The 27,996-nt window shown below is 40.5% G+C and overlaps 3 protein-coding genes across 3 annotated transcripts in view; 2 read left to right on the top strand and 1 right to left on the bottom strand.

Moving 5' to 3' along the window:
- The window catches only part of LOC121955851 (apolipoprotein B-100-like), a 15,930-nt gene extending 14,735 nt beyond the window's left edge, over positions 1–1,195 (top strand). Inside the window, exon 27 of the mRNA XM_042503937.1 lies at positions 1,132–1,195. Coding sequence (XP_042359871.1) covers positions 1,132–1,195 — 64 coding nt within the window. The remainder of the gene's footprint in view (positions 1–1,131) is intronic.
- On the bottom strand, positions 7–16,912 carry LOC121955852 (neuronal cell adhesion molecule-like). The gene is made up of 24 exons (XM_042503939.1): positions 16,851–16,912; positions 16,609–16,793; positions 15,623–15,754; positions 15,211–15,354; positions 14,961–15,072; positions 14,607–14,773; positions 14,334–14,481; positions 13,731–13,861; positions 13,469–13,498; positions 12,451–12,552; positions 11,830–12,027; positions 11,669–11,739; positions 11,318–11,543; positions 10,283–10,398; positions 9,554–9,761; positions 9,311–9,433; positions 8,555–8,731; positions 8,300–8,332; positions 7,640–7,705; positions 6,234–6,356; positions 5,909–6,064; positions 5,365–5,496; positions 4,708–4,786; positions 7–1,592 (listed from the first exon to the last, which is right to left on the bottom strand). The coding sequence occupies exons 1-24, from the start codon at positions 16,910–16,912 to the stop codon at positions 1,358–1,360; spliced, it is 3,156 nt and encodes a 1,051-aa protein (XP_042359873.1). The 3' UTR covers positions 7–1,357.
- A 40-nt stretch (positions 16,913–16,952) lies between these two features.
- Positions 16,953–26,555, top strand: LOC121955853 (neuronal cell adhesion molecule-like). The gene is made up of 20 exons (XM_042503940.1): positions 16,953–16,975; positions 17,033–17,217; positions 18,072–18,203; positions 18,472–18,615; positions 18,754–18,865; positions 19,053–19,219; positions 19,345–19,492; positions 19,965–20,095; positions 20,328–20,357; positions 21,274–21,375; positions 21,799–21,996; positions 22,087–22,157; positions 22,283–22,508; positions 23,408–23,523; positions 24,046–24,253; positions 24,374–24,496; positions 25,076–25,252; positions 25,475–25,507; positions 26,102–26,214; positions 26,487–26,555. Exons 1-20 carry the CDS (start codon positions 16,953–16,955, stop codon positions 26,553–26,555), a joined length of 2,508 nt encoding a protein of 835 aa, XP_042359874.1.
- The last annotated feature ends 1,441 nt before the right edge of the window (positions 26,556–27,996 follow it).

Genomic DNA, 27,996 nt, shown 5'->3' on the forward strand with positions numbered 1-27,996 from the left:
GAACTGCACTGATTCCAGGTCTGTCCTGTGTATGAAGAGGGATGTAACTATGGATCTATGTCACTGTTCTCTACGAAGGCACTAGAAACCGTGCTGAGAGGTTCTTGATCATCAAAATCTAATCATCCAGAAATTAAAGTGTGTCCCACTGGATCCTGCTCAGGTGCATTAATTGTATGTAATTCCTTTCTTTCTGCCAGTACATAAATGGAAATGCTATTAAAGATGATGTTGGGGCAGCAGTTGGTGTTAACAACAACACAATCACCTAAAATAAAGGCCTAGGAAGCACTTGACGATGACACTGGCTCAATCACAGCAGTACAGTTAGTGCTTTGTCGCAAGAAGCATAGGCTCAAAGTGAAGGAACAGATTAGGAAAGAAAAGGAAAAAAGCAAGCAATCTGGAGAGAACATGAGGGTAAAAACAGGCCGATTACAATAAGTGAGGGAGTTCTGGCTGGCTGGTGACCGAAGTGTTTCTCGCCAGGTTTCCAATGACGACACATTGACATCCCCGACTTTGAAATATAGCTTTCTTCTTATTCTGTTACATATGTACAAACAGTTCATCTGTCTCAAAAAGACATATGCTAGCTTCTACTTTGAGTCACACTTTTCGCGGTGGTGTCCACAAAAGACCCTGCCGCCATTTTTTCTCTATATATCATACGCCATTTAACACTTTGACTGAAAAAAAAAAAAAGGAATACCCAGTCGCTATAGGCGTGCACCATATACAGTCTCAACACACAGCTCACCTCTGCAACACGAAGGTGGTAAAATGCTCAACAGAATCATGATTTACATGCAGATGTTTATGATTCAATGCATATTGCCTGCCTGCGGGTCACTTTGATAAAATATATATTTGGATACATCATGTTTGTTGGAGAGATCAAATGGCACTAACACACACACACACACACACACACACACACACACACACACACACACACACACACTTCTGCTCAGTCTGAGTGGGAAAACTCTCGTACATTCCTTCTGCTTTTCTGTATTGCTTCCTCTCTCCTTCCCTCTTTTCTCAGAGTCCTCACATCCCTCGTTTCACACCTTTCAATGGTTATGTGGGAATGTGGTGTTTTGGCCATGTTGAGTGTGTGTTGATCAGGGGGTCACAGTGTGACAGGGGCTGGCGGGTGTGGGAGATGAGGGCGTGTCAGCAGTCTTGGTGACAGGTAGCCGTGGCGAGGGGGGCCACCGGAGTGACAGCCACCATGGTAGAAGTCCACAACGACTGTCACCTTAGCAACTGTCACCATGCCGAGATGGTCACATTTGCCAGGGTGACATGGAGTGGCCATAGCAATCGTCGCAGCCAGGCCGCGGCCCCTTCGTTAGACGAACGAGTTCATGGCGTTGACGGGCGATGGGGCCTCCGAGCTCTCGTTGCCTTCATGTGTGTCTTTCTCTTTCTTGCCGCTGTACTGGCCGATGAAGGAGCCGTCCTCGTTGAACTGTCCGTCCCCGCCCTCCCCATAGTCCACCAGGCTGTCGTCACTCTCGTCGCGGCGCACCGTCCCATTGGACGGCGTCCGGCTGCCCTTCAGCGGCTTGTGGTCTTCAGTGTCACTGTAAATGGTAGAAAAAAGGTTATTGAGAAAACCAGCTTGAACTTTTGTCTGCAGTGGTCAGAAACCCTGATGGCACAGGCTATTATCCAAGCATTAGCAATTTACATAAGTATGCCTTTCCACTGCACATATACCACATATATGTAATGACATAATGCATTGCTGTTGTATTTTGTATACATTTTTAGTACAAATGTGCTTATAAAGCAACATTAAAGCTTGGGTAGGCAGTTTTTTGTTTGGTGGCATTGGGCAAAAATCCCAAAATAAACTTTCAGCATATTGTAATTCAAGTGGACAGAAAGACAACTAGACTTCTGCACCTCCTCTTGAATCTAATTTCAGGCTTATGAAAATCTAGCCCATAACAGATGACTATGGACAACCACAGGTCATTTCAGGGAGAGGGCGTTCGTATTGACTGTTCTACAAATGCAGATGCCCTTCAGTGGCAGTGGTAGGAAATGTTAGCTAGCGCAGCAAGCTTTCTGTTGCTGCCTCTACACAGGTTAGACCCTGCACTGCTGCTGGCCACTAGCCCACTGTGACACATGGCTCTAGTGTTTGCTGGGCTGAATTCAAGTTCTACAGCTGTTGACTGAATGTCCGACTCCAGAGTTTCTGCTTCTCCCCCTTCTGCCAGTCCACAGCAAAGGGGAACGAAGCAGAGGGACCACAGGGTGGCTAGGTTGATAATTCTTGTCTTATTTGTGGTCTGATAAAAAAAAGAGAGAGTGGGGCAAGGAGGGGCTGAGTGAGTGTACTCGGGCAACTCTAAAATGAAATTAGATTAAATAAATCAATGTATGGAAAACACTGGATTGCTGTATGAAGCATAAGCATACATACAGAAAGGAGAGATGCGTGTAAAGGGTGTATTTTCAAATCCCGCTTTTTTTCCACGCAACTGCCTACGAGCTTTAAGTTGACAAACACACAGAATTGCTCATTATATGAAGGTTTATTATAATGTACAGTATAAACATATTTCATGCTACTTGCACAGTGGAGCAGCTCAGCCACATCAATGGTATCTAATAGTATTATCTATAGGGTTAGTGCCAGGTGCTGTTAAGATTTAGGGTTGGTGACCACTGTTGAGGAGGATTTTGCAAATGCGTGCTGTTCAGTCTCTTGCAGTACTTTACCAGGTTACAAGTTCAGTTTCTGAAATAAAATCAACCCATATGCTCTCAGTTTACATGCAATCGTCAAATATGCACTCTTATTTTTAGTTGTTTCCCCCAAAATAAAGGCTGTTTTTATTTGATCTAAAGAAATATTCCAGTCAATATTATGCAAGCTCTACAATTTGAATTCATTCTTTCAAGCTGAATGCATTTGCATTTAAATTTAATTCATGAAGTGAGGGAAGTAGAATAAGTCATTTTTCATGTTAAGTTTTAGTGTTAATGTTGTAACTGTGGTTATGGTGTTGACTATGTCAGTGAATATGATGACATAGTCAACCGGATCAGATGATGTGCTTTCTCCTTGCTTTTAGAATTAGAATTGCATGCTGGTTTTACCGCATCTTGTCTTACCTCTCCATAGACCTAAACCCAATGGAAAACAAAGAATGGAAGGACACATGAAAAGCAATTCATGAGCCACAATGAGTGTCTATTCTTTTATGCACAGACAAGACAGAGCATGCATATGGAAACATTTAAAGCAAAGTGACATCCACATTACATTTAACATATATTTCATTCTTTCTAACTATTTAAACTTTTCCTCAATATTCTTGGAAAAATGTGGAAATGTGATGATATAAACTACATCACCATAGTAGACTTGTTGTGAGAACAGTTAGCATTTAACTGGTTTGTTAAAATGGACATATTTTGCATTGTGCAAAACTGTTAATGTCAGTATGAAGGTGAGTTGATCATTATAAGAATCAACACAGAGCTGTGCTGATTTTTGCCTTGCCTCTATGGAGTGTTTGGTAATGGAGTCTGGTGGGGAGAGTGTCTCTGCAGCCTGGTAAAATGTTCTACAAACAGTCAGGACATGATGAATGAAAAAAAGAAAAGAAATCATAAAACTAATGTGGGCTGTAGTCCTATGTAAAGCTGGGCATACACTGTACAATTGTGACAATGTTGTTTAATTCCAACTCCCACTGTACGAGGAAATCGTTTATCATGTGAAGCTCAGAATTTATGTGCTCACATTGTGCGGTCCGATCGTCAAGCCATGATTTTAATGCTCACACTGTATGTGTAAAATAGAAAATACAGTCTGTGGATCCCATGCTCCATTAAAATGAATTTATCATTGAGAGAGGCTCTCACTCCTGCTTGCAGCCCCGTTCTTTGGACAATAAATTGGTTGCAGATTTACCCTGTATCACCGGTGAACAAGGAAACACAGCAAGTGCTGCTGGACGAAGCAACAAGTGGCAACATCTAAGAATACTGTCTTTGGTGGAAACACTAAACAGATCTAGGGTCAAGGTACCTCTTCATAGGTGTTACATTTGGTTCCAAAGGTACTATATTGAAAACTTTTGATGGAAACACAACTACACACACACACACACACACACACACACACACACACACACAGGGTCCCACTTTGGAGGATTTTGTGGCAGTGGTGATGCACTGTATAGTGTTTTTATGGGAGGTTTAAGGTGGGTTACAGTTGTAACTGCAAAATGTGCCATCAAGGGCCCCTTTTCTCAAAAATTTGGGGGGGGCCCAAAAATTGGCTTGATTGCCTCTCCTGACTGTACATCCCTGAGGAGGCAATGATGCTGTTGCCACAGTGGGGCCAACATGGGCTCCATATTTTCTGTCCTCGTGATACATCATTACACTTCCAAATGCTTCATGTGCCATTTTGCACCAGAGTAGTGAATTTGGGGAATTAACTCGTGGCTCTGCTTCAACTGTGTGAGAGCTTGGCAACTGCTGACCAAAGTTTTCACATATTAGAACTTCATATGAATATCCAACAGTAGGTCAGGAGCAAGTTACCTGACCATGATCGGTCTTTGCATGGCAAGCTATGCTTGACGAAGCAGAAATTAGCCAACTCTAAGTCTTGCAGCTCGTATTATACAGTGTATGCCCGGCTGTGGTCTTTTCTTTTCCATTTCTCACCTGTACTCTCCAAATGTCCCATCATCCTCCTTCATAGGCTGGATCTCTGGGTCTTGGTGAGCATCTTCTTTTTCTTTCACTGTAGATTACACATTTTTATTTTTCAAATTTCGATCCATCCACGTCATTAAGCTTGACTTTACAGCATATACCAGAGGTGTCCAAACTTTTGTGAGTGGGGGGCCAGATTAGAAAATGTGAAAATGCCTGGGGGCCAGCTGCTTCTTGCATGAAACGGGTTATTAAACATTTAAAAAATCACAAACAAACATAACAAACACAACTGTTTCATCTTTCAGTGACAATACACCAAAAAGAAACTTTCTACCATGTAGTACCAATGGCCCTCACTGTTGACTTTCTTGCCTTGGCCATGTCCGCTACCTAGCAGGAAATGTCTGCTGCTAAGTAACTGTTAAACTGGTAAAAAATTAGTTCCAGTTCAGACTTATAGCATGTAAACGAACTGTGTGAGTGCGGACATAATGAGGTTAAGGAAAAAAATGCAAACCAATTGACCAATTTCGTGTGGAGGGCCACATATAGCATACATTGAAAGTCAAGCCAAGGGCTGTTAAAAGATGGTCCGCGGGCCACATTTGGCCTCTGAGCCAGACTTTGGACATGCCTGGCATGTACTGATAATGCGTGTTTTACCTGGATATTTGCCACCCTTGTTCCTCTTGATGAAGCACACTATGAGGAGGACTAAGATGAGGAGAGCGATGGCACACATTAGTCCAATAAACCAGCCCTGAGTTGCGATGTCCACCTGCCGGCTGGGTGCAGCTAAACAAACACACAGAAAGGAGAGAGACAAGCATTACTGTCAGTCCAAATTTCAATCCAGGCTGCTAAAATGGAGCGATCTGTTTTCCTCATGCAGAGCAACAAAGAGATTAAAAGAGGCTGTAAACACAGAAATGACATTTTTTAAATGGGTTAATATGCAATGATCAAATTAGGCACTGTAAACACAAGAAAACGTAAAAAACAAAAGCCACAACAGAAAAATAAATGGATCTCTTAGTGATGATATAATGGACATGCATCAGACCGACTTCTACACTAACTAGCAAACTAACTACCGTACATTCATGTCCGAATGCATGTCTGATAATGACACAGTGCTGGAACAGAAAGGGGATGGCAAAAATGAGACACAAATTACAAACATCTATCCTGAGGCATGCCGCCTCACCTGGCACTGCAATCAACACTTCATCTGTGCTGTGGACAGTCGGGTCAGCCGGGTCTCTAGCTACCACACGGACCTTATAGGACGTCCCCGGCTTTAGACCTTTAATCATATGCCAGTGTGAACCATTTACCAACTCCTTTTTCCAGTCCTCTTTACCTGGAATCGGTGTAGCGGATGGAGAAGGATTAGATTCAGGGAGCATTTGGGAGGAATTATTTGAATATTTGAACATCAGTTTTGATGGTTTCTAGATCAACTTATTAACTGCCAATCAATGCATGCACTCATGTTTCGAGATGACTGCAAATACAAAGCAAAGCCTTACTGTTTTCTACAATATACTCCACATATACATTCTTATGGTGTCCAAAGTAATCCCAACTGATCACTGCACCGTCCTCCGATACAGATGTGTTAACTGTGCCAAACGCAGGGCCGACAGGTGGCGCTTAGCACACAAGAGAGAAAAACAAAATAAGAGCTTTAATTCCTTTAATTCCTGGACCAGTTTTACAAAGTCCCAACATGTTCACATTCCCGGGTTTTCAAAAACTCTTGGCATCTATTGGCGGTGCACAATCACCTTTATCATCTCTATGTGACATACGTGGAACACATTTGGTTTCAGCTGTTTTGGGTTAAAATAAGTACCTTGGTTACGTGGCGTGACGTAAATATGCAAAGTAAGTGACCACTGTATGTATATGATGTAACGTTACTTTAAATGTTAAGGCTTAACAATGTTGACTTGTGGTTTCACACTGATGCAATCTGTGCTTTCCTCTGTGAAAGGCTGGTTTTGTTTGACTGCTACACTTATGCGTACTTTCTTACTTTGTGCCAAAAACCCATCAAGCAGTGGTGAAGTGTGGCCTGCGGCAAGCTGCCATGCAATATCCAGGCTGCAGCAGTCACTCTGAGCTGCAGCTATGTGATACTGTGGCAAAGTGTTTAAGCTGTGAATTGCCGTCAGAGAATGCCAGCAGTCTATCAGTAAACGTGACATTTTGCCTGAAAGACATGGACCAAAAAAAAAATTGTCGCGAGTTGTACTTTGCTGCTGCTTTTTCGGCGTTACACTATAACACTCTCAGCATCAAGTATTGACTCTAGTATTAGTTGCACACCACATAAGTTGCTAAGTGCCCTTATTTGATGTCCAAGGGATGAGAACAGGGTTAAAGTCCTTCCTATTAAATAAAAACCTTTCAAATACTACTATGGAGCATAAGTACAGGAGTGAGGAGAAACAACACTGAAAAGAAACATCACCGAATTAGAAGCAAACTCCATGTTTGTTCTAGTGTCAGAGTTAATTTAAAAAATGTACAACTGAGCAGAGCCTTAATTTACAAGCAGCTGGCCTTGACTCTCTGTCCCGCCTCACACGTCAGTTTAAGAAAACTGTCCCACTATACAATACACAGCGCCACTATTATTGGTACATGACAAAATACATATAGTGTTGGGTCCTGCCGCAACAATAGAAACAGATTTGTTATATAGTTGCGAAAAAGTGGCCATCTCCCTGAGGACTTACATTTGTCCTCTTAAAATAAGTCAGGTGTCAGTTTAGTGAGAGAAATCCAACAGAAATCAGCTTGAAAATTGACCCAAATTTTTAAAATACTATTTTAAAGACTCTTTTTCTGAGATGGAGCATTTTTCGCAGAGCACAGAATACATGTAGATATTTGGGGGGGTAGAGGGGGACACAGGGAGTGCTTGTACCCTTATGAATCGGGGGACTCGGAGACTGAGTGATGGGGGGGGTTGGGTGAGGGGGCTCTGTAGGGCCTGAAAGAACACGGAAAAGAGTGAGACAACACACATAGACAACGTAGTCGTCTGCATACAGTGAACACCAGCCGCTGTTTCATATAAAAAAGCTGCTACTGACATGCTTCATTAAACAACATGCTGCAACACCTCTCAATCCTCAGATTCAGAGTTATGATGAGCACCTGAAACTCTGAATCAGAGCACCACAGCATGCGTACTACACCAAATTCTAGTAATTTAATTGCGCAGTTTCTCTCATCAGCAGGTATATAAAATGTGTTAGTGCTGGAGTGAAACATTCACAAGCATCATGCGCGAGGCCTTCCAATGAAAGCATGTTCATTTGAAGACATACAAGAGGTCAAGATTGCAAGCACATTGAATTCTAAAAATCTAATATGGTGCAATAATCACAACCTATTATCTCAGCACAGGACACAAGCATGGTTTGCTTGCAGATGCCATGGAAGTCTGTCAAACTTGAGCCCTATTTTTATGTTTTCAGACATGCTGACTTAGTAACATGCAGGGATAAATAAACTATATCTATGCTCTTTTTCTGATGGTATGGATAACATGCAGGTGCTTCCAGTGGCAAACTCAGGTTACCTTTGCCCGGCTCTACAGGGGGCTGAGTACGAACTTTAAGGAGAAGGAAAAAAAGAGATAGAGGGGGTATAAGGTGTGGAATGCAGTAGGACCTAATGCTTAAACTCATGTGATTCGCTAATATTTGTTAGGACACTGTGAGTCTGACCCTTGCACTCTTTTTTTAAATTTGCTTGAATTCCACTGAAATAAGAGTTTGACCTTTTTCTCCTGTTTTGCTTATAATTTGCAGTGGATGAAACTAAAATAACTCACTTGTGTCCATGACCGTGAAGGCCTCCTCAGTGATGACGGGGCCTGAGCCCTTGGTTGTCTTTGCACTCAAGTAAAACTTGTAGAGCATGCTGGAGTTTAGGTTGCCCAGGGTGATGGTGGTCTCATTGGGAGGGAAGTTCATGACCTTGACTGGTCCCAGTTCACTGGTGTTATTGACTACAGAGACAGAGTTACAGGAGGAATATGAGGAAATTGAAGGAAGCAAAGGTTAAAGTTAGGAATACACAGAGTGTTTTTTGCTTTGCGTAGATGATGCATAATACTGTGTTAGAGCTGAACTAAACAGTTTTAAGCTTCACATGCAACGCAGACATTCAATTTCTAAATCAACATTGGAATATGGCACAGCATTTTTTTCCCCATGTCTATTCATTTTGTTTAAACCTGGCATTTCTGCATAGTTGCAGATAAAAAGTAGGCTACACTTATATTAGTGTACTATTTCTAGACTTAAATTCTAGATTCCAGTGATGGCTGTGTAGGATTGTTTCTAATGCAAGTGATGCAAACATTTCAGATAACTTTGGAGAATTATAGAGTCAAAAAGTCGAAAAAGTCACAATCTGTATGTTTAGCCTTTCAAAAACATTTTCATTGTGATCAAAGAACTGTTTGCTCTCTGGCTGGCCGCAGAGGCACGTACCTGTACCGATAAAACTGTCAATATATCAATATAAGACTTTGTGTTCAACTCTATACTGTGCAGAACACAACAGAGTGTCAGGCAGCTGGTACCTGGTTGGTATTTCAGTGTGTATCCAGCAAGACGTCCATTGTTGTTGATTGGTGGGCCCCATTCCAGAGTGAGAGAGTCTAAACCAGGGTTTATGACATTCAGGAAAGAAGGAGGCCCTGGGACTGAAAACAAAAACAGAACCACAGTCAGAGTCTGCACATTGCATGGGATTATTCAAGTCTATATGCATGACGCTTTCAGTCTGCAGAACAACCATGTCAGGTAACGTCAGTAATACACACCTCCCTCAGGTGTTGCAAATTTCTCGCTCTGGCTAGGAGGTCCTTCTCCTTTGCTATTGAGGACCCTGATGGTGAGGTTGTAGAGGCTGTAAGGCTGGAGGCCTGGCAGGCGTCCCTCGCTACGATTCCCACTGAATGTCAGAACTTGTTCCTGTTGCTCGGTGTCCTCCTCTGTCTCATGCAAGCCACGCTCACGCCGGTAGTATACCTAGTAGAAACACCAGGAATTAATTTAGAAATTTGGCACGATTGAGTTTTCCTCAACATGCAGATGGGTTTATGATGAAAAAACTGGCTTGAGAGAGACCTCTCTATTGTACCACACAAAGCGCTTATTCATTTGCCTTGCTTAGAGCTTTATTTTGAAATTTCTGTTTTGCAGTGAAAACTTCCTGGGAGGCGGGTCAATATGTGTCTAAACCTCATTGGATAATTGATAAAGGGACAGCCGTTTTGTGGGGTGTATATATAGGCAGGGCTTTCACTCATTCTGTAAAAGACTGATGGAGGAAGGTGTGCTGAAATGTGGGGGTTAAATACAGAGAACATATGACATTACATTCATTTGTTAGTTTTGCTGGCTTATTGTTTCCATTTAGTGAATTTGTGCAAAAGTTGCAGCAAGGTTTAAAAAAAAAAAGCTTGTGTGTGTGAGACTTTTGCGACTCGAACGCTGAAATGACAGGCATAACAACACCCGAAGACATGCTGCAGAAAAAAACAAATTACCCTGTATCCCTGTAGTTTTCCTCTGACTGAGGGGAAAGAAACAGGCTCCCAATGCACTTCTGCAAGTGTGCTGTTGCGCACTATAATCTGCACACTGTCAGGGGCAGACAAAGGCACTGCAGAGAAATGTGAAAAAGAAGCAGTTAGTTGAGATCTAATATCAAGTCACCTAACTATCATCATTAAGTCATATGAAAAGACTTCTACCTAACGTGCTGCACAAATTTATGAGAAATGTTGCTACAAAGGATCAGAGTCAATGGTCAAAATGGCAAATGTTAAATTTAATAGCACACCTGGAAAATGACATGACAACTTATGTTGACTGAATATTCTTATAATCAAGAAATAATTTGGATTTTAAGTGGGGTGTACGATGGAGATGTCGGTCGGCATGCTCCCATTTTAGAGATCCAGGCAGGAGCACTGCCGCAGAAACAATGTAATACACTGCTGTGGACTGGGAAGCAGAAAAATATGTTTTATAAAAAAAACCATCAACATCAGTTTAAGTGTACCCTATATTTAGAATATTTTTACCCCTTTACCTTACCATCAGACAGCCTTATCTAATGGGGAAAGTCGTTGAACTCTTTTGACATAAACAGTATTTTTACCTCACAGAGCATGGGAGTTGCTGTTGTAAGCCACAGTCAGTTTGTTTGTCTTACTGTGTGACTTACGTGAATCCAAACTAACCCTTTGCAAAACCAAAGTCACAGAATAACACAAACTAACCAGTATGGTTAACAATGTATTGGCTGCAAGTACAATCCCACTTTTAAAAATGTAAACTACCACTTCCATGTTGACTCTAGTAACTTTCTGTGATTGCTAAGTGTTGCTAGTACAACTGATCCCACAGCGAATCAGCACTTTGGTCTGCAGCTCTTGCAGCTTTTAGTGCATTATTTTGCCAGATTTGTTGAATCCCAGCAAAGCATATCAACATATTTTGAAGAACTGAACTTAGGGCATTTTGAACCACGGTGACTAAATAATCCTTTAAATATTAAGTATAAATGGTTCACTCACAGTCTTCTCCAGAGTATCCCATCACTGCTTCAGGCTCTGGCCCGTTGCCATAATCATTTAAAGCTTGAACCTTGATCTCGTAGGGCACGTAGGTTGGAGTTCCAGACACAATAAACTGGGAGACATTGGCCACAGTCTTTGAGGACCAGTCCTCATCTACGTCCTTTTGTCTCCACTGAACTTTGTACTCCAGACCGGGTCCATTAGCCTGAAATCCTGTCAGTGGCTGCACAGAAAATGTTTTGTCAGTGAAAAATAGCACACTGAAATATTACCTTGAGTTCAGTGAAATATTTAACAAGCTTTTACTCACATGCAGCTCACAATCATATATCTAAAAGGATAGCTTACTGTCCAGGAGATGACTAGATTGCCAGGCATTGTCCCTGCTCCCTGAACATTAGATGGATTTTCATCAGGAGCTAGGAAAGAAAAAAAAGTTATGTGAATGTTTCTCAATATTTTAAATATTGATTTTTTTTTTCTTAATGGAGGGTGACCATGTTTATCACCTGCAGGGTTGGTCCTGTATTGGCTTGAGGCTTGGCTTGGCTCACTGTAGCCGACGTGATTCAGAGCCAGGACTCTGAATGAGTAGTAGACGTATGGAGAAAGATTTAACCGCACTGTGGTGCTAGTACCGGCAGCTTCGGTCAGGTTGATCCAGATTCCTGGCTGGTGGAGCAGATCTTCGTATTGGATCAAAAACTCTGGGGAAGATTTTTTAAAAAGATGGAAGTTTAAACACTGCCTCAAAGAAACAAGACAAAAAATGTTTTTCAAGCCATTCTGTGTATATTTAGCCACGGTGGCTCATTGCTGTCATTCCAGCTACAAAGGTTCAGTTATGTTTATTCACTAAAAAATACAGTTGCTGCTAAAGTTATCCAAACTTCCTGCACAACAGAGAATTCTGACTTTTTAAACGTGGATTATTTTTGTATTCATTTTTTTGTCCATGACTATGTTTACATTCACAAGATATTCCAGCTTTTGCCCTTGTTCTGAGAAAAAAGCTGTTTTACATGGCTGAAAATGAAAATTCATATATTATTCCTGTTTACATGACCCATATTTATCAGGTAACCAATTTCAAGTTGGGGAAAGTGTATTGTAGTTTGAACTTTTCATACTCTGTGTGGGACTGTTGTGTTCGTCTCCAGGGATCCAGGTGAGCTGAACGCTCCTCTCTGTCTGGTCTGTCAGTTCCAGGTCAGTCGGAGGGTCGGGTTTCTCTGAAAACACAAAGCCCAGGACCACAGAAAAATGAAACTCTTTATTTAATTGCAGCAAGTCCTTTCGACCATATGGACTAAAAATTAAACACTGAAACAGTTCTACAGTAAATGAGTTGCAGGACAATTTACTTAGAATACTGTAGCTGAAGTTTGGCTTTTGAAGTCAAAAACTTTGTATTTAAACAGATGTTTCTTTTTCTGATAAATGCCTGTGGAATTAAAGTAAACTAAAAGAGTTGAACTGTGGACAAATATATCACTGTTATTCATGTTATTTTTATTAACACACTGGAAGGGAAAGAAGTAAATAAATTTGGGGGGAAAACATTTTTGAATTTTTTTATTTAAAAATGCAGCATTTTGTGAGATTAAGCAGACCATGCACACACAGACAGGTGCTGTCACCCCTGGTTGATTTGACCTCTGCAATCAGTCACACTCTCAGCTGGCCCACAAACACCTGAGCAGGGCTCTAATCAGGCAGGAGAAGTGAAAACACCTGTGTGGGTCAAAAATGAGTGTGCAGAGGCTGTTTTTCCACAATGGTAAAAAAAAAAAAAAAAAACACTTCAAATTCTAAGATGCATACCCTATATAAAACAAGACTGAATGACAATCAAAGGTACTACATAGAATAAATAAAATAAATAACAACCAAAAAAGAAAAAAGGTTATACAAACAAAGTTGATGTTTGGGTGAAGACAATAAAATAAAACAAATTTTTAAACACATACCCTTCATAAAAAAAAGACTGAATAAATATCAAATCGTACAATATGAAATTTAAAAAAGCACTGAAAACAACGTAACTAAAAAAACATTAAGGTGAAATGGAGAGTTTTACAAACAGAACTTGATGGTTGGGTGCAGACAATGAAAGCTACAAAATCCTAATCTGTGAATATTGTTTACCGTAGACAATAGCTGGCGTAGGAGTAGCCTCTGAGACAGCGAGAAGCAAGAGTTAAGTACAAGAAAAGATTAGATGTTAGTGGCAGATATTAGAAACTGCAGAAAAGCAGGGAAAATGCTGTGGTAAGTTTGGTCCAATAATGATACACAAAAAAAATTGGCACAAAAGGGACCAACAGTTTAGGGGATGTAAAAATTGGGTTATTTCTACATTCACGATCCCTGAGCTCTGTTTAGTGTCAAAAACCCTTAAAGAACATACCTACGACAGTCAGCATAGCACTGGCTGAGTCCTTGTCCAGGGTGGTGTTCATGATGCAGGTGTAGGTGCCCTCATCTCCATCTGTCACGTCTTTGACGGTCAGACTATCCAAGTCCGTGTCCACAACAAACCTGATAATAGCGTATTGCAGAGATGTGTGACTTTGGTGTTTTTAAGCATAAAGTCTGATTCACCAAAGTCACAAAATAACTCAAACTACCAATCGAGGCAGTGGTAGACCATTAACGTACTTGCTCAGTGAGGCACAATTACTATTTTTCTGAAGGTAGAGCGCATAAAGCTTTTACTTTCAGATCAGCTTCCCTTTGGTTAGGGCTGTTTGGGAAGTAATGATCATACAACTAAAAGAATTAGAATTAGAAATTACTGCACGAGTTGTGTGAGAGTTTTAAAACTGATTTTTGAAACAGTTTTGCTGATAAAGCCCTATGACTGCAGTTTGTCAAGAATTTTCTCCATTTTTGGATTCTTCGTTCACCGTGGAGGCATGCAAGAAAAACTGATTTTTCTTCATGAATTGACGTGAAGTATTCCTTTAAAATGAAAAAAAATCATCTCTTATGTTTCTTAAGGTCTTTGTACCTCTCATCATCAGGCAGTTCTCCATTGTCTTTGAGCCAGGTCATGACGGGAACGAGGGATGGGTCATGTTTGACTTTACATTCAAACACAGCACTCATTCCTCTCTGCACCACCTTGTACTCAGGCTGTTTCAGGATACGAGTCGGCTCTGAAAGATTGAGAAAATACAGAGTTTATACAAACAAATAGTACAGCTTGATGGTCACATGACCTTGTTTATGAGCTATAATAATTTACAGGCTAAGAGTTGAACCACCAATCCCTATATCTGACCTTTAACCTCCAGGTAGACATGATTCTCCTTGATTCCAAGGTTGTTGGTGGCAATGCAGGTGTACTTTCCACTGTTTAGTGGCTGGGCCACATGGATCTCCAATGTACCATTCTCATGGATCACATAAGGGTCACCACTTTTAATGCTAGTCTGACTATCTTTAAACCTGCACAGAAACAACAAACAACATTAAGTTTAAGTATACAATGGTGCTGAGCAGCACAATTGGTGTGAAAGTAGTAAAAAAAACAACAAGACTCTGAATCTCAGTGGCGTTACCCATTTTAATAGTTTACAGTTTTGAAATAGTTTCTTTGCACATTCTCGTTGAAATGGTCTTCACCATATCTTACCATGTGATGGTTGGTATCGGTGAGCCAAAGGAGGCACAGTGAAGTAATGCAGGGTTGTTGGTGATGACCTGGTACACGCGGTTAGGTGGAGTGAGCACCCTTGGTGGCTCAGCTATGGGAAGAAGCACAACATGATCTAATTCAGCACTAACTATATCTTCATTGACCTCCATCATGCACAGGCCTCTATATCGAAACTTTAAGATCAGCTTTTGTATATATTTTGAGCTAAACAGATAGTTTAACTCACCGAGAACGTTGACAAAGGCGTTGGCCAAAAGGTAACCAAATTCATTGGATGCATTACACTGGTAGACAGCACTGGACCCTGATTGCACATTGCTGAGAATCACAGTGTCATCCTCCACTTTCCGACTGTGGTCCTCAGGTACATCTATAACAAGATGAGAGATGAGAGAGATGGGGTATTTAAAACCATGAAAAAATATTTTTTCCAGCCCAAGTTCTTCAACTGCACCATTAAAGTTGTGAATGTAAAAGCAAAACATTACAATTAATGTGCATCAAATGAAACTATATACAATACTGTGTAGTGAAAAAACTGCAACTGGAAGTTCAATTCCCACTACAACTCATTTGCTTTGTATATAAATGATTATATATGTAGTATAATATCTCAAGCATGGTCCCATGTTACTCACTCTCTATGGGGACGCCATTGACAAACCAAGAAATTTTAGGTTTGGGATCTCCATTGACTCGACAAGTCAGGATGCCAGTCTCATTAGGGGCAAGGATCAGGTTCCTGGGAGCGCTGACCCAGAAAGGAGAAGCTGTGGATGACAGAGCAATAGTTTTGAGAGAGACAGACAAAATGCTAAGCCCTTTGTTACATGATGTTGCTACATGATATGGTACTTTACAGATGCAGAAATAATTGCATCAATGTAAATTTAAGATTAAAATTAGTATTTTTTTCCACCAAAGATCGTGCCTAATGATAGACAGAGTTGCTTAGTAAAAGCAAGGCTTATGAAGAATAAATCTGAACAACTTTTCATAATTCTGTAGCCATTACATTGTGCTTACTTCATAATTATGGAATTTAAAGCAAAAAAAAATTCTATTTTCACTTTAAAACTGACAAAAAAAATTGAATCTTAAAACAGAATCTAATGACTGTAAAGTGTTGCCAATCAACACTTAGCTCTATCATCTTTCAGTACATTTTGTTTTGCCATTTTTGTTAAATTCAAACGCAGTTGATAAACCAAAAGTCTCTACACAAATCCTGGTTCTCCGACCTAAACCCCTTTACTATAAATTCCAAAAGTACAAAAGAAACCTTAAAATCAAATTCTAACACGGAAAATACACCAAGCACTGACGTGTAGCCTGCAGCAAGCCGCCGTGTGAATCAACCGGGGACGCTCTGAGCTGTGGCCTGTAAGGTGCAGCCGAATCAAGTATTGGGGATAGTTTACCTTTTTAGTAGCCAGTTGAGGCCAAAAAGTAAGCAACCAAACAGTAAACTGAGTCATGTGACTCCTGTGATATGCTGACATGTTACAAAAAATAACTTCTGCCTGAAACACATTAACACACCTCCTGGCCACAGAAAAAAATTATGGCAGTGAGCCACCCTTCACTGATTGAAACAAGAAAAAAAATTTGTTAACCTGCTTACCCTTGACGGTGACCTTGATAATGTGGTGTACAGTCCCCAAGTTATTTGTGGCTGTACAGCGGTAATCCCCACCATCAGCTTCTGTCACATCCAAAACCTTGAGTGTTTTCTTGAAGTTATTAAAGGACATCCTGCTGTTCGGCAGCTCTCCGCCATCCTTCTGCCAGGAGATCTCTGGAGTGGGCCTGTCATAAAAGCAATTACTACATTTTGTTTCTGCATACTTTTAATAATAGACTGACAGTTTTTTTTTTATCAAATAACATTTATAAAGCACAGTTACATTTAAGTTGTAAGTTGGCATCTGCTGTAACTTACAACTTAAATGTAACTGTGCTTTATAAATGTTATTTGATAAAAAAAAACTGTCAGTCTATTATTAAAAGTATGCAGAAACAAAATGTAGTAATTGCTTTTATGACAGGCCCACTCCAGAGATCTCCTGGCAGAAGGATGGCGGAGAGCTGCCGAACAGCAGGATGTCCTTTAATAACTTCAAGAAAACACTCAAGGTTTTGGATGTGACAGAAGCTGATGGTGGGGATTACCGCTGTACAGCCACAAATAACTTGGGGACTGTACACCACATTATCAAGGTCACCGTCAAGGGTAAGCAGGTTAACAAATTTTTTTTCTTGTTTCAATCAGTGAAGGGTGGCTCACTGCCATAATTTTTTTCTGTGGCCAGGAGGTGTGTTAATGTGTTTCAGGCAGAAGTTATTTTTTGTAACATGTCAGCATATCACAGGAGTCACATGACTCAGTTTACTGTTTGGTTGCTTACTTTTTGGCCTCAACTGGCTACTAAAAAGGTAAACTATCCCCAATACTTGATTCGGCTGCACCTTACAGGCCACAGCTCAGAGCGTCCCCGGTTGATTCACACGGCGGCTTGCTGCAGGCTACACGTCAGTGCTTGGTGTATTTTCCGTGTTAGAATTTGATTTTAAGGTTTCTTTTGTACTTTTGGAATTTATAGTAAAGGGGTTTAGGTCGGAGAACCAGGATTTGTGTAGAGACTTTTGGTTTATCAACTGCGTTTGAATTTAACAAAAATGGCAAAACAAAATGTACTGAAAGATGATAGAGCTAAGTGTTGATTGGCAACACTTTACAGTCATTAGATTCTGTTTTAAGATTCAATTTTTTTTGTCAGTTTTAAAGTGAAAATAGAATTTTTTTTTGCTTTAAATTCCATAATTATGAAGTAAGCACAATGTAATGGCTACAGAATTATGAAAAGTTGTTCAGATTTATTCTTCATAAGCCTTGCTTTTACTAAGCAACTCTGTCTATCATTAGGCACGATCTTTGGTGGAAAAAAATACTAATTTTAATCTTAAATTTACATTGATGCAATTATTTCTGCATCTGTAAAGTACCATATCATGTAGCAACATCATGTAACAAAGGGCTTAGCATTTTGTCTGTCTCTCTCAAAACTATTGCTCTGTCATCCACAGCTTCTCCTTTCTGGGTCAGCGCTCCCAGGAACCTGATCCTTGCCCCTAATGAGACTGGCATCCTGACTTGTCGAGTCAATGGAGATCCCAAACCTAAAATTTCTTGGTTTGTCAATGGCGTCCCCATAGAGAGTGAGTAACATGGGACCATGCTTGAGATATTATACTACATATATAATCATTTATATACAAAGCAAATGAGTTGTAGTGGGAATTGAACTTCCAGTTGCAGTTTTTTCACTACACAGTATTGTATATAGTTTCATTTGATGCACATTAATTGTAATGTTTTGCTTTTACATTCACAACTTTAATGGTGCAGTTGAAGAACTTGGGCTGGAAAAAATATTTTTTCATGGTTTTAAATACCCCATCTCTCTCATCTCTCATCTTGTTATAGATGTACCTGAGGACCACAGTCGGAAAGTGGAGGATGACACTGTGATTCTCAGCAATGTGCAATCAGGGTCCAGTGCTGTCTACCAGTGTAATGCATCCAATGAATTTGGTTACCTTTTGGCCAACGCCTTTGTCAACGTTCTCGGTGAGTTAAACTATCTGTTTAGCTCAAAATATATACAAAAGCTGATCTTAAAGTTTCGATATAGAGGCCTGTGCATGATGGAGGTCAATGAAGATATAGTTAGTGCTGAATTAGATCATGTTGTGCTTCTTCCCATAGCTGAGCCACCAAGGGTGCTCACTCCACCTAACCGCGTGTACCAGGTCATCACCAACAACCCTGCATTACTTCACTGTGCCTCCTTTGGCTCACCGATACCAACCATCACATGGTAAGATATGGTGAAGACCATTTCAACGAGAATGTGCAAAGAAACTATTTCAAAGCTGTAAACTATTAAAATGGGTAACGCCACTGAGATTCAGAGTCTTGTTGTTTTTTTTACTACTTTCACACCAATTGTGCTGCTCAGCACCATTGTATACTTAAACTTAATGTTGTTTGTTGTTTCTGTGCAGGTTTAAAGATAGTCAGACTAGCATTAAAAGTGGTGACCCTTATGTGATCCATGAGAATGGTACATTGGAGATCCATGTGGCCCAGCCACTAAACAGTGGAAAGTACACCTGCATTGCCACCAACAACCTTGGAATCAAGGAGAATCATGTCTACCTGGAGGTTAAAGGTCAGATATAGGGATTGGTGGTTCAACTCTTAGCCTGTAAATTATTATAGCTCATAAACAAGGTCATGTGACCATCAAGCTGTACTATTTGTTTGTATAAACTCTGTATTTTCTCAATCTTTCAGAGCCGACTCGTATCCTGAAACAGCCTGAGTACAAGGTGGTGCAGAGAGGAATGAGTGCTGTGTTTGAATGTAAAGTCAAACATGACCCATCCCTCGTTCCCGTCATGACCTGGCTCAAAGACAATGGAGAACTGCCTGATGATGAGAGGTACAAAGACCTTAAGAAACATAAGAGATGATTTTTTTTCATTTTAAAGGAATACTTCACGTCAATTCATGAAGAAAAATCAGTTTTTCTTGCATGCCTCCACGGTGAACGAAGAATCCAAAAATGGAGAAAATTCTTGACAAACTGCAGTCATAGGGCTTTATCAGCAAAACTGTTTCAAAAATCAGTTTTAAAACTCTCACACAACTCGTGCAGTAATTTCTAATTCTAATTCTTTTAGTTGTATGATCATTACTTCCCAAACAGCCCTAACCAAAGGGAAGCTGATCTGAAAGTAAAAGCTTTATGCGCTCTACCTTCAGAAAAATAGTAATTGTGCCTCACTGAGCAAGTACGTTAATGGTCTACCACTGCCTCGATTGGTAGTTTGAGTTATTTTGTGACTTTGGTGAATCAGACTTTATGCTTAAAAACACCAAAGTCACACATCTCTGCAATACGCTATTATCAGGTTTGTTGTGGACACGGACTTGGATAGTCTGACCGTCAAAGACGTGACAGATGGAGATGAGGGCACCTACACCTGCATCATGAACACCACCCTGGACAAGGACTCAGCCAGTGCTATGCTGACTGTCGTAGGTATGTTCTTTAAGGGTTTTTGACACTAAACAGAGCTCAGGGATCGTGAATGTAGAAATAACCCAATTTTTACATCCCCTAAACTGTTGGTCCCTTTTGTGCCAATTTTTTTTGTGTATCATTATTGGACCAAACTTACCACAGCATTTTCCCTGCTTTTCTGCAGTTTCTAATATCTGCCACTAACATCTAATCTTTTCTTGTACTTAACTCTTGCTTCTCGCTGTCTCAGAGGCTACTCCTACGCCAGCTATTGTCTACGGTAAACAATATTCACAGATTAGGATTTTGTAGCTTTCATTGTCTGCACCCAACCATCAAGTTCTGTTTGTAAAACTCTCCATTTCACCTTAATGTTTTTTTAGTTACGTTGTTTTCAGTGCTTTTTTAAATTTCATATTGTACGATTTGATATTTATTCAGTCTTTTTTTTATGAAGGGTATGTGTTTAAAAATTTGTTTTATTTTATTGTCTTCACCCAAACATCAACTTTGTTTGTATAACCTTTTTTCTTTTTTGGTTGTTATTTATTTTATTTATTCTATGTAGTACCTTTGATTGTCATTCAGTCTTGTTTTATATAGGGTATGCATCTTAGAATTTGAAGTGTTTTTTTTTTTTTTTTTTACCATTGTGGAAAAACAGCCTCTGCACACTCATTTTTGACCCACACAGGTGTTTTCACTTCTCCTGCCTGATTAGAGCCCTGCTCAGGTGTTTGTGGGCCAGCTGAGAGTGTGACTGATTGCAGAGGTCAAATCAACCAGGGGTGACAGCACCTGTCTGTGTGTGCATGGTCTGCTTAATCTCACAAAATGCTGCATTTTTAAATAAAAAAATTCAAAAATGTTTTCCCCCCAAATTTATTTACTTCTTTCCCTTCCAGTGTGTTAATAAAAATAACATGAATAACAGTGATATATTTGTCCACAGTTCAACTCTTTTAGTTTACTTTAATTCCACAGGCATTTATCAGAAAAAGAAACATCTGTTTAAATACAAAGTTTTTGACTTCAAAAGCCAAACTTCAGCTACAGTATTCTAAGTAAATTGTCCTGCAACTCATTTACTGTAGAACTGTTTCAGTGTTTAATTTTTAGTCCATATGGTCGAAAGGACTTGCTGCAATTAAATAAAGAGTTTCATTTTTCTGTGGTCCTGGGCTTTGTGTTTTCAGAGAAACCCGACCCTCCGACTGACCTGGAACTGACAGACCAGACAGAGAGGAGCGTTCAGCTCACCTGGATCCCTGGAGACGAACACAACAGTCCCACACAGAGTATGAAAAGTTCAAACTACAATACACTTTCCCCAACTTGAAATTGGTTACCTGATAAATATGGGTCATGTAAACAGGAATAATATATGAATTTTCATTTTCAGCCATGTAAAACAGCTTTTTTCTCAGAACAAGGGCAAAAGCTGGAATATCTTGTGAATGTAAACATAGTCATGGACAAAAAAATGAATACAAAAATAATCCACGTTTAAAAAGTCAGAATTCTCTGTTGTGCAGGAAGTTTGGATAACTTTAGCAGCAACTGTATTTTTTAGTGAATAAACATAACTGAACCTTTGTAGCTGGAATGACAGCAATGAGCCACCGTGGCTAAATATACACAGAATGGCTTGAAAAACATTTTTTGTCTTGTTTCTTTGAGGCAGTGTTTAAACTTCCATCTTTTTAAAAAATCTTCCCCAGAGTTTTTGATCCAATACGAAGATCTGCTCCACCAGCCAGGAATCTGGATCAACCTGACCGAAGCTGCCGGTACTAGCACCACAGTGCGGTTAAATCTTTCTCCATACGTCTACTACTCATTCAGAGTCCTGGCTCTGAATCACGTCGGCTACAGTGAGCCAAGCCAAGCCTCAAGCCAATACAGGACCAACCCTGCAGGTGATAAACATGGTCACCCTCCATTAAGAAAAAAAAAATCAATATTTAAAATATTGAGAAACATTCACATAACTTTTTTTTCTTTCCTAGCTCCTGATGAAAATCCATCTAATGTTCAGGGAGCAGGGACAATGCCTGGCAATCTAGTCATCTCCTGGACAGTAAGCTATCCTTTTAGATATATGATTGTGAGCTGCATGTGAGTAAAAGCTTGTTAAATATTTCACTGAACTCAAGGTAATATTTCAGTGTGCTATTTTTCACTGACAAAATATTTTCTGTGCAGCCACTGACAGGATTTCAGGCTAATGGACCCGGTCTGGAGTACAAAGTTCAGTGGAGACAAAAGGACGTAGATGAGGACTGGTCCTCAAAGACTGTGGCCAATGTTTCCCAGTTTATTGTGTCTGGAACTCCGACCTACGTGCCCTATGAGATCAAGGTTCAAGCTTTAAATGATTATGGCAACGGGCCAGAGCCTGAAGCAGTGATGGGATACTCTGGAGAAGACTGTGAGTGAACCATTTATACTTAATATTTAAAGGATTATTTAGTCACCGTGGTTCAAAATGCCCTAAGTTCAGTTCTTCAAAATATGTTGATATGCTTTGCTGGGATTCAACAAATCTGGCAAAATAATGCACTAAAAGCTGCAAGAGCTGCAGACCAAAGTGCTGATTCGCTGTGGGATCAGTTGTACTAGCAACACTTAGCAATCACAGAAAGTTACTAGAGTCAACATGGAGTCAAAAGTGGGATTGTACTTGCAGCCAATACATTGTTAACCATACTGGTTAGTTTGTGTTATTCTGTGACTTTGGTTTTGCAAAGGGTTAGTTTGGATTCACGTAAGTCACACAGTAAGACAAACAAACTGACTGTGGCTTACAACAGCAACTCCCATGCTCTGTGAGGTAAAAATACTGTTTATGTCAAAAGAGTTCAACGACTTTCCCCATTAGATAAGGCTGTCTGATGGTAAGGTAAAGGGGTAAAAATATTCTAAATATAGGGTACACTTAAACTGATGTTGATGTTTTTTTTTATAAAACATATTTTTCTACTTCCCAGACCACAGCAGTGTATTACATTGTTTCTGCGGCAGTGCTCCTGCCTGGATCTCTAAAATGGGAGCATGCCGACCGACATCTCCATTGTAAACCCCACTTAAAATCCAAATTATTTCTTGATTATAAGAATATTCAGTCAACATAAGTTGTCATGTCATTTTCCAGGTGTGCTATTAAATTTAACATTTGCCATTTTGACCATTGACTCTGATCCTTTGTGGCAACATTTCTCATAAATTTGTGCAGCACGTTAGGTAGAAGTCTTTTCATATGACTTAACGATGATAGGTGACTTGATATTAGATCTCAACTAACTGCTTCTTTTTCACATTTCTCTGCAGTGCCTTTGTCTGCCCCTGACAGTGTGCAGATTATAGTGCGCAACAGCACACTTGCAGAAGTGCATTGGGAGCCTGTTTCTTTCCCCTCAGTCAGAGGAAAACTACAGGGATACAGGGTAATTTGTTTTTTTCTGCAGCATGTCTTCGGGTGTTGTTATGCTTGTCATTTCAGCGTTCGAGTCGCAAAAGTCTCACACACACAAGCTTTTTTTTTTTTAAACCTTGCTGCAACTTTTGCACAAATTCACTAAATGGAAACAATAAGCCAGCAAAACTAACAAATGAATGTAATGTCATATGTTCTCTGTATTTAACCCCCACATTTCAGCACACCTTCCTCCATCAGTCTTTTACAGAATGAGTGAAAGCCCTGCCTATATATACACCCCACAAAACGGCTGTCCCTTTATCAATTATCCAATGAGGTTTAGACACATATTGACCCGCCTCCCAGGAAGTTTTCACTGCAAAACAGAAATTTCAAAATAAAGCTCTAAGCAAGGCAAATGAATAAGCGCTTTGTGTGGTACAATAGAGAGGTCTCTCTCAAGCCAGTTTTTTCATCATAAACCCATCTGCATGTTGAGGAAAACTCAATCGTGCCAAATTTCTAAATTAATTCCTGGTGTTTCTACTAGGTATACTACCGGCGTGAGCGTGGCTTGCATGAGACAGAGGAGGACACCGAGCAACAGGAACAAGTTCTGACATTCAGTGGGAATCGTAGCGAGGGACGCCTGCCAGGCCTCCAGCCTTACAGCCTCTACAACCTCACCATCAGGGTCCTCAATAGCAAAGGAGAAGGTCCTCCTAGCCAGAGCGAGAAATTTGCAACACCCGAGGGAGGTGTGTATTACTGACGTTACCAGACATGGTTGTTCTGCAGACTGAAAGCGTCATGCATATAGACTTGAATAATCCCATGCAATGTGCAGACTCTGACTGTGGTTCTGTTTTTGTTTTCAGTCCCAGGGCCTCCTTCTTTCCTGAATGTCATAAACCCTGGTTTAGACTCTCTCACTCTGGAATGGGGCCCACCAATCAACAACAATGGACGTCTTGCTGGATACACACTGAAATACCAACCAGGTACCAGCTGCCTGACACTCTGTTGTGTTCTGCACAGTATAGAGTTGAACACAAAGTCTTATATTGATATATTGACAGTTTTATCGGTACAGGTACGTGCCTCTGCGGCCAGCCAGAGAGCAAACAGTTCTTTGATCACAATGAAAATGTTTTTGAAAGGCTAAACATACAGATTGTGACTTTTTCGACTTTTTGACTCTATAATTCTCCAAAGTTATCTGAAATGTTTGCATCACTTGCATTAGAAACAATCCTACACAGCCATCACTGGAATCTAGAATTTAAGTCTAGAAATAGTACACTAATATAAGTGTAGCCTACTTTTTATCTGCAACTATGCAGAAATGCCAGGTTTAAACAAAATGAATAGACATGGGGAAAAAAATGCTGTGCCATATTCCAATGTTGATTTAGAAATTGAATGTCTGCGTTGCATGTGAAGCTTAAAACTGTTTAGTTCAGCTCTAACACAGTATTATGCATCATCTACGCAAAGCAAAAAACACTCTGTGTATTCCTAACTTTAACCTTTGCTTCCTTCAATTTCCTCATATTCCTCCTGTAACTCTGTCTCTGTAGTCAATAACACCAGTGAACTGGGACCAGTCAAGGTCATGAACTTCCCTCCCAATGAGACCACCATCACCCTGGGCAACCTAAACTCCAGCATGCTCTACAAGTTTTACTTGAGTGCAAAGACAACCAAGGGCTCAGGCCCCGTCATCACTGAGGAGGCCTTCACGGTCATGGACACAAGTGAGTTATTTTAGTTTCATCCACTGCAAATTATAAGCAAAACAGGAGAAAAAGGTCAAACTCTTATTTCAGTGGAATTCAAGCAAATTTAAAAAAAGAGTGCAAGGGTCAGACTCACAGTGTCCTAACAAATATTAGCGAATCACATGAGTTTAAGCATTAGGTCCTACTGCATTCCACACCTTATACCCCCTCTATCTCTTTTTTTCCTTCTCCTTAAAGTTCGTACTCAGCCCCCTGTAGAGCCGGGCAAAGGTAACCTGAGTTTGCCACTGGAAGCACCTGCATGTTATCCATACCATCAGAAAAAGAGCATAGATATAGTTTATTTATCCCTGCATGTTACTAAGTCAGCATGTCTGAAAACATAAAAATAGGGCTCAAGTTTGACAGACTTCCATGGCATCTGCAAGCAAACCATGCTTGTGTCCTGTGCTGAGATAATAGGTTGTGATTATTGCACCATATTAGATTTTTAGAATTCAATGTGCTTGCAATCTTGACCTCTTGTATGTCTTCAAATGAACATGCTTTCATTGGAAGGCCTCGCGCATGATGCTTGTGAATGTTTCACTCCAGCACTAACACATTTTATATACCTGCTGATGAGAGAAACTGCGCAATTAAATTACTAGAATTTGGTGTAGTACGCATGCTGTGGTGCTCTGATTCAGAGTTTCAGGTGCTCATCATAACTCTGAATCTGAGGATTGAGAGGTGTTGCAGCATGTTGTTTAATGAAGCATGTCAGTAGCAGCTTTTTTATATGAAACAGCGGCTGGTGTTCACTGTATGCAGACGACTACGTTGTCTATGTGTGTTGTCTCACTCTTTTCCGTGTTCTTTCAGGCCCTACAGAGCCCCCTCACCCAACCCCCCCCATCACTCAGTCTCCGAGTCCCCCGATTCATAAGGGTACAAGCACTCCCTGTGTCCCCCTCTACCCCCCCAAATATCTACATGTATTCTGTGCTCTGCGAAAAATGCTCCATCTCAGAAAAAGAGTCTTTAAAATAGTATTTTAAAAATTTGGGTCAATTTTCAAGCTGATTTCTGTTGGATTTCTCTCACTAAACTGACACCTGACTTATTTTAAGAGGACAAATGTAAGTCCTCAGGGAGATGGCCACTTTTTCGCAACTATATAACAAATCTGTTTCTATTGTTGCGGCAGGACCCAACACTATATGTATTTTGTCATGTACCAATAATAGTGGCGCTGTGTATTGTATAGTGGGACAGTTTTCTTAAACTGACGTGTGAGGCGGGACAGAGAGTCAACGGCCAGCTGCTTGTAAATTAAGGCTCTGCTCAGTTGTACATTTTTTAAATTAACTCTGACACTAGAACAAACATGGAGTTTCCTTCTAATTCGGTGATGTTTCTTTTCAGTGTTGTTTCTCCTCACTCCTGTACTTATGCTCCATAGTAGTATTCGAAAGGTTTTTATTTAATAGGAGGGACTTTAACCCTGTTCTCATCCCCTGGACGTCAAATAAGGGCACTTAGCAACTTATGTGGTGTGCAACTAATACTAGAGTCAATACTTGATGCTGAGAGTGTCATAGTGTAACGCCGAAAAAGCAGCAGCAAAGTACAGCTCGCGACAATTTTTTTTTTGGTCCATGTCTTTCAGGCAAAATGTCACGTTTACTGATAGACTGCTGGCATTCTCTGACGGCAATTCACAGCTTAAACACTTTGCCACAGTATCACATAGCTGCAGCTCAGAGTGACTGCTGCAGCTTGGATATTGCATGGCAGCTTGCCGCAGGCCACACTTCACCACTGCTTGATGGGTTTTTGGCACAAAGTAAGAAAGTACGCATAAGTGTAGCAGTCAAACAAAACCAGCCTTTCACAGAGGAAAGCACAGATTGCATCAGTGTGAAACCACAAGTCAACATTGTTAAGCCTTAACATTTAAAGTAACGTTACATCACTTACATACAGTGGTCACTTACTTTGCATATTTACGTCACGCCACGTAACCAAGGTACTTATTTTAACCCAAAACAGCTGAAACCAAATGTGTTCCACGTATGTCACATAGAGATGATAAAGGGTGATTGTGCACCGCCAATAGATGCCAAGAGTTTTTGAAAACCCGGGAATGTGAACATGTTGGGACTTTGTAAAACTGGTCCAGGAATTAAAGGAATTAAAGCTCTTATTTTGTTTTTCTCTCTTGTGTGCTAAGCGCCACCTGTCGGCCCTGCGTTTGGCACAGTTAACACATCTGTATCGGAGGACGGTGCAGTGATCAGTTGGGATTACTTTGGACACCATAAGAATGTATATGTGGAGTATATTGTAGAAAACAGTAAGGCTTTGCTTTGTATTTGCAGTCATCTCGAAACATGAGTGCATGCATTGATTGGCAGTTAATAAGTTGATCTAGAAACCATCAAAACTGATGTTCAAATATTCAAATAATTCCTCCCAAATGCTCCCTGAATCTAATCCTTCTCCATCCGCTACACCGATTCCAGGTAAAGAGGACTGGAAAAAGGAGTTGGTAAATGGTTCACACTGGCATATGATTAAAGGTCTAAAGCCGGGGACGTCCTATAAGGTCCGTGTGGTAGCTAGAGACCCGGCTGACCCGACTGTCCACAGCACAGATGAAGTGTTGATTGCAGTGCCAGGTGAGGCGGCATGCCTCAGGATAGATGTTTGTAATTTGTGTCTCATTTTTGCCATCCCCTTTCTGTTCCAGCACTGTGTCATTATCAGACATGCAT

Source organism: Plectropomus leopardus, chromosome 16 (genome assembly GCF_008729295.1).
Source record: "Plectropomus leopardus isolate mb chromosome 16, YSFRI_Pleo_2.0, whole genome shotgun sequence".
NCBI lineage: Eukaryota > Metazoa > Chordata > Actinopteri > Perciformes > Serranidae > Plectropomus > Plectropomus leopardus.

What these genes read in the sequence shown, in the direction of transcription:
- LOC121955853 (XM_042503940.1), top strand. Translation starts at nt 16,953, where the DNA reads ATGTTATTTGATAAAAAAAAACT. An exon ending in ATCTAGTCATCTCCTGGACA is followed by an intron (nt 22,158 to 22,282) that starts GTAAGCTATCCT and finishes TTTTCTGTGCAG; the next exon opens with CCACTGACAGGATTTCAGGC. An exon ending in CCCTGTAGAGCCGGGCAAAG is followed by an intron (nt 25,508 to 26,101) that starts GTAACCTGAGTT and finishes GTGTTCTTTCAG; the next exon opens with GCCCTACAGAGCCCCCTCAC.
- LOC121955852 (XM_042503939.1), bottom strand. Translation starts at nt 16,912, where the DNA reads ATGCCAACTTACAACTTAAATGTAACTGTGCTTTATAAATGTTATTTG. An exon ending in TATTTGATAAAAAAAAAACT is followed by an intron (nt 16,794 to 16,850) that starts GTCAGTCTATTA and finishes CTTTTATGACAG; the next exon opens with GCCCACTCCAGAGATCTCCT. An exon ending in GAGTCCCCCGATTCATAAGG is followed by an intron (nt 6,357 to 7,639) that starts GTACAAGCACTC and finishes TTGTGTGCTAAG; the next exon opens with CGCCACCTGTCGGCCCTGCG.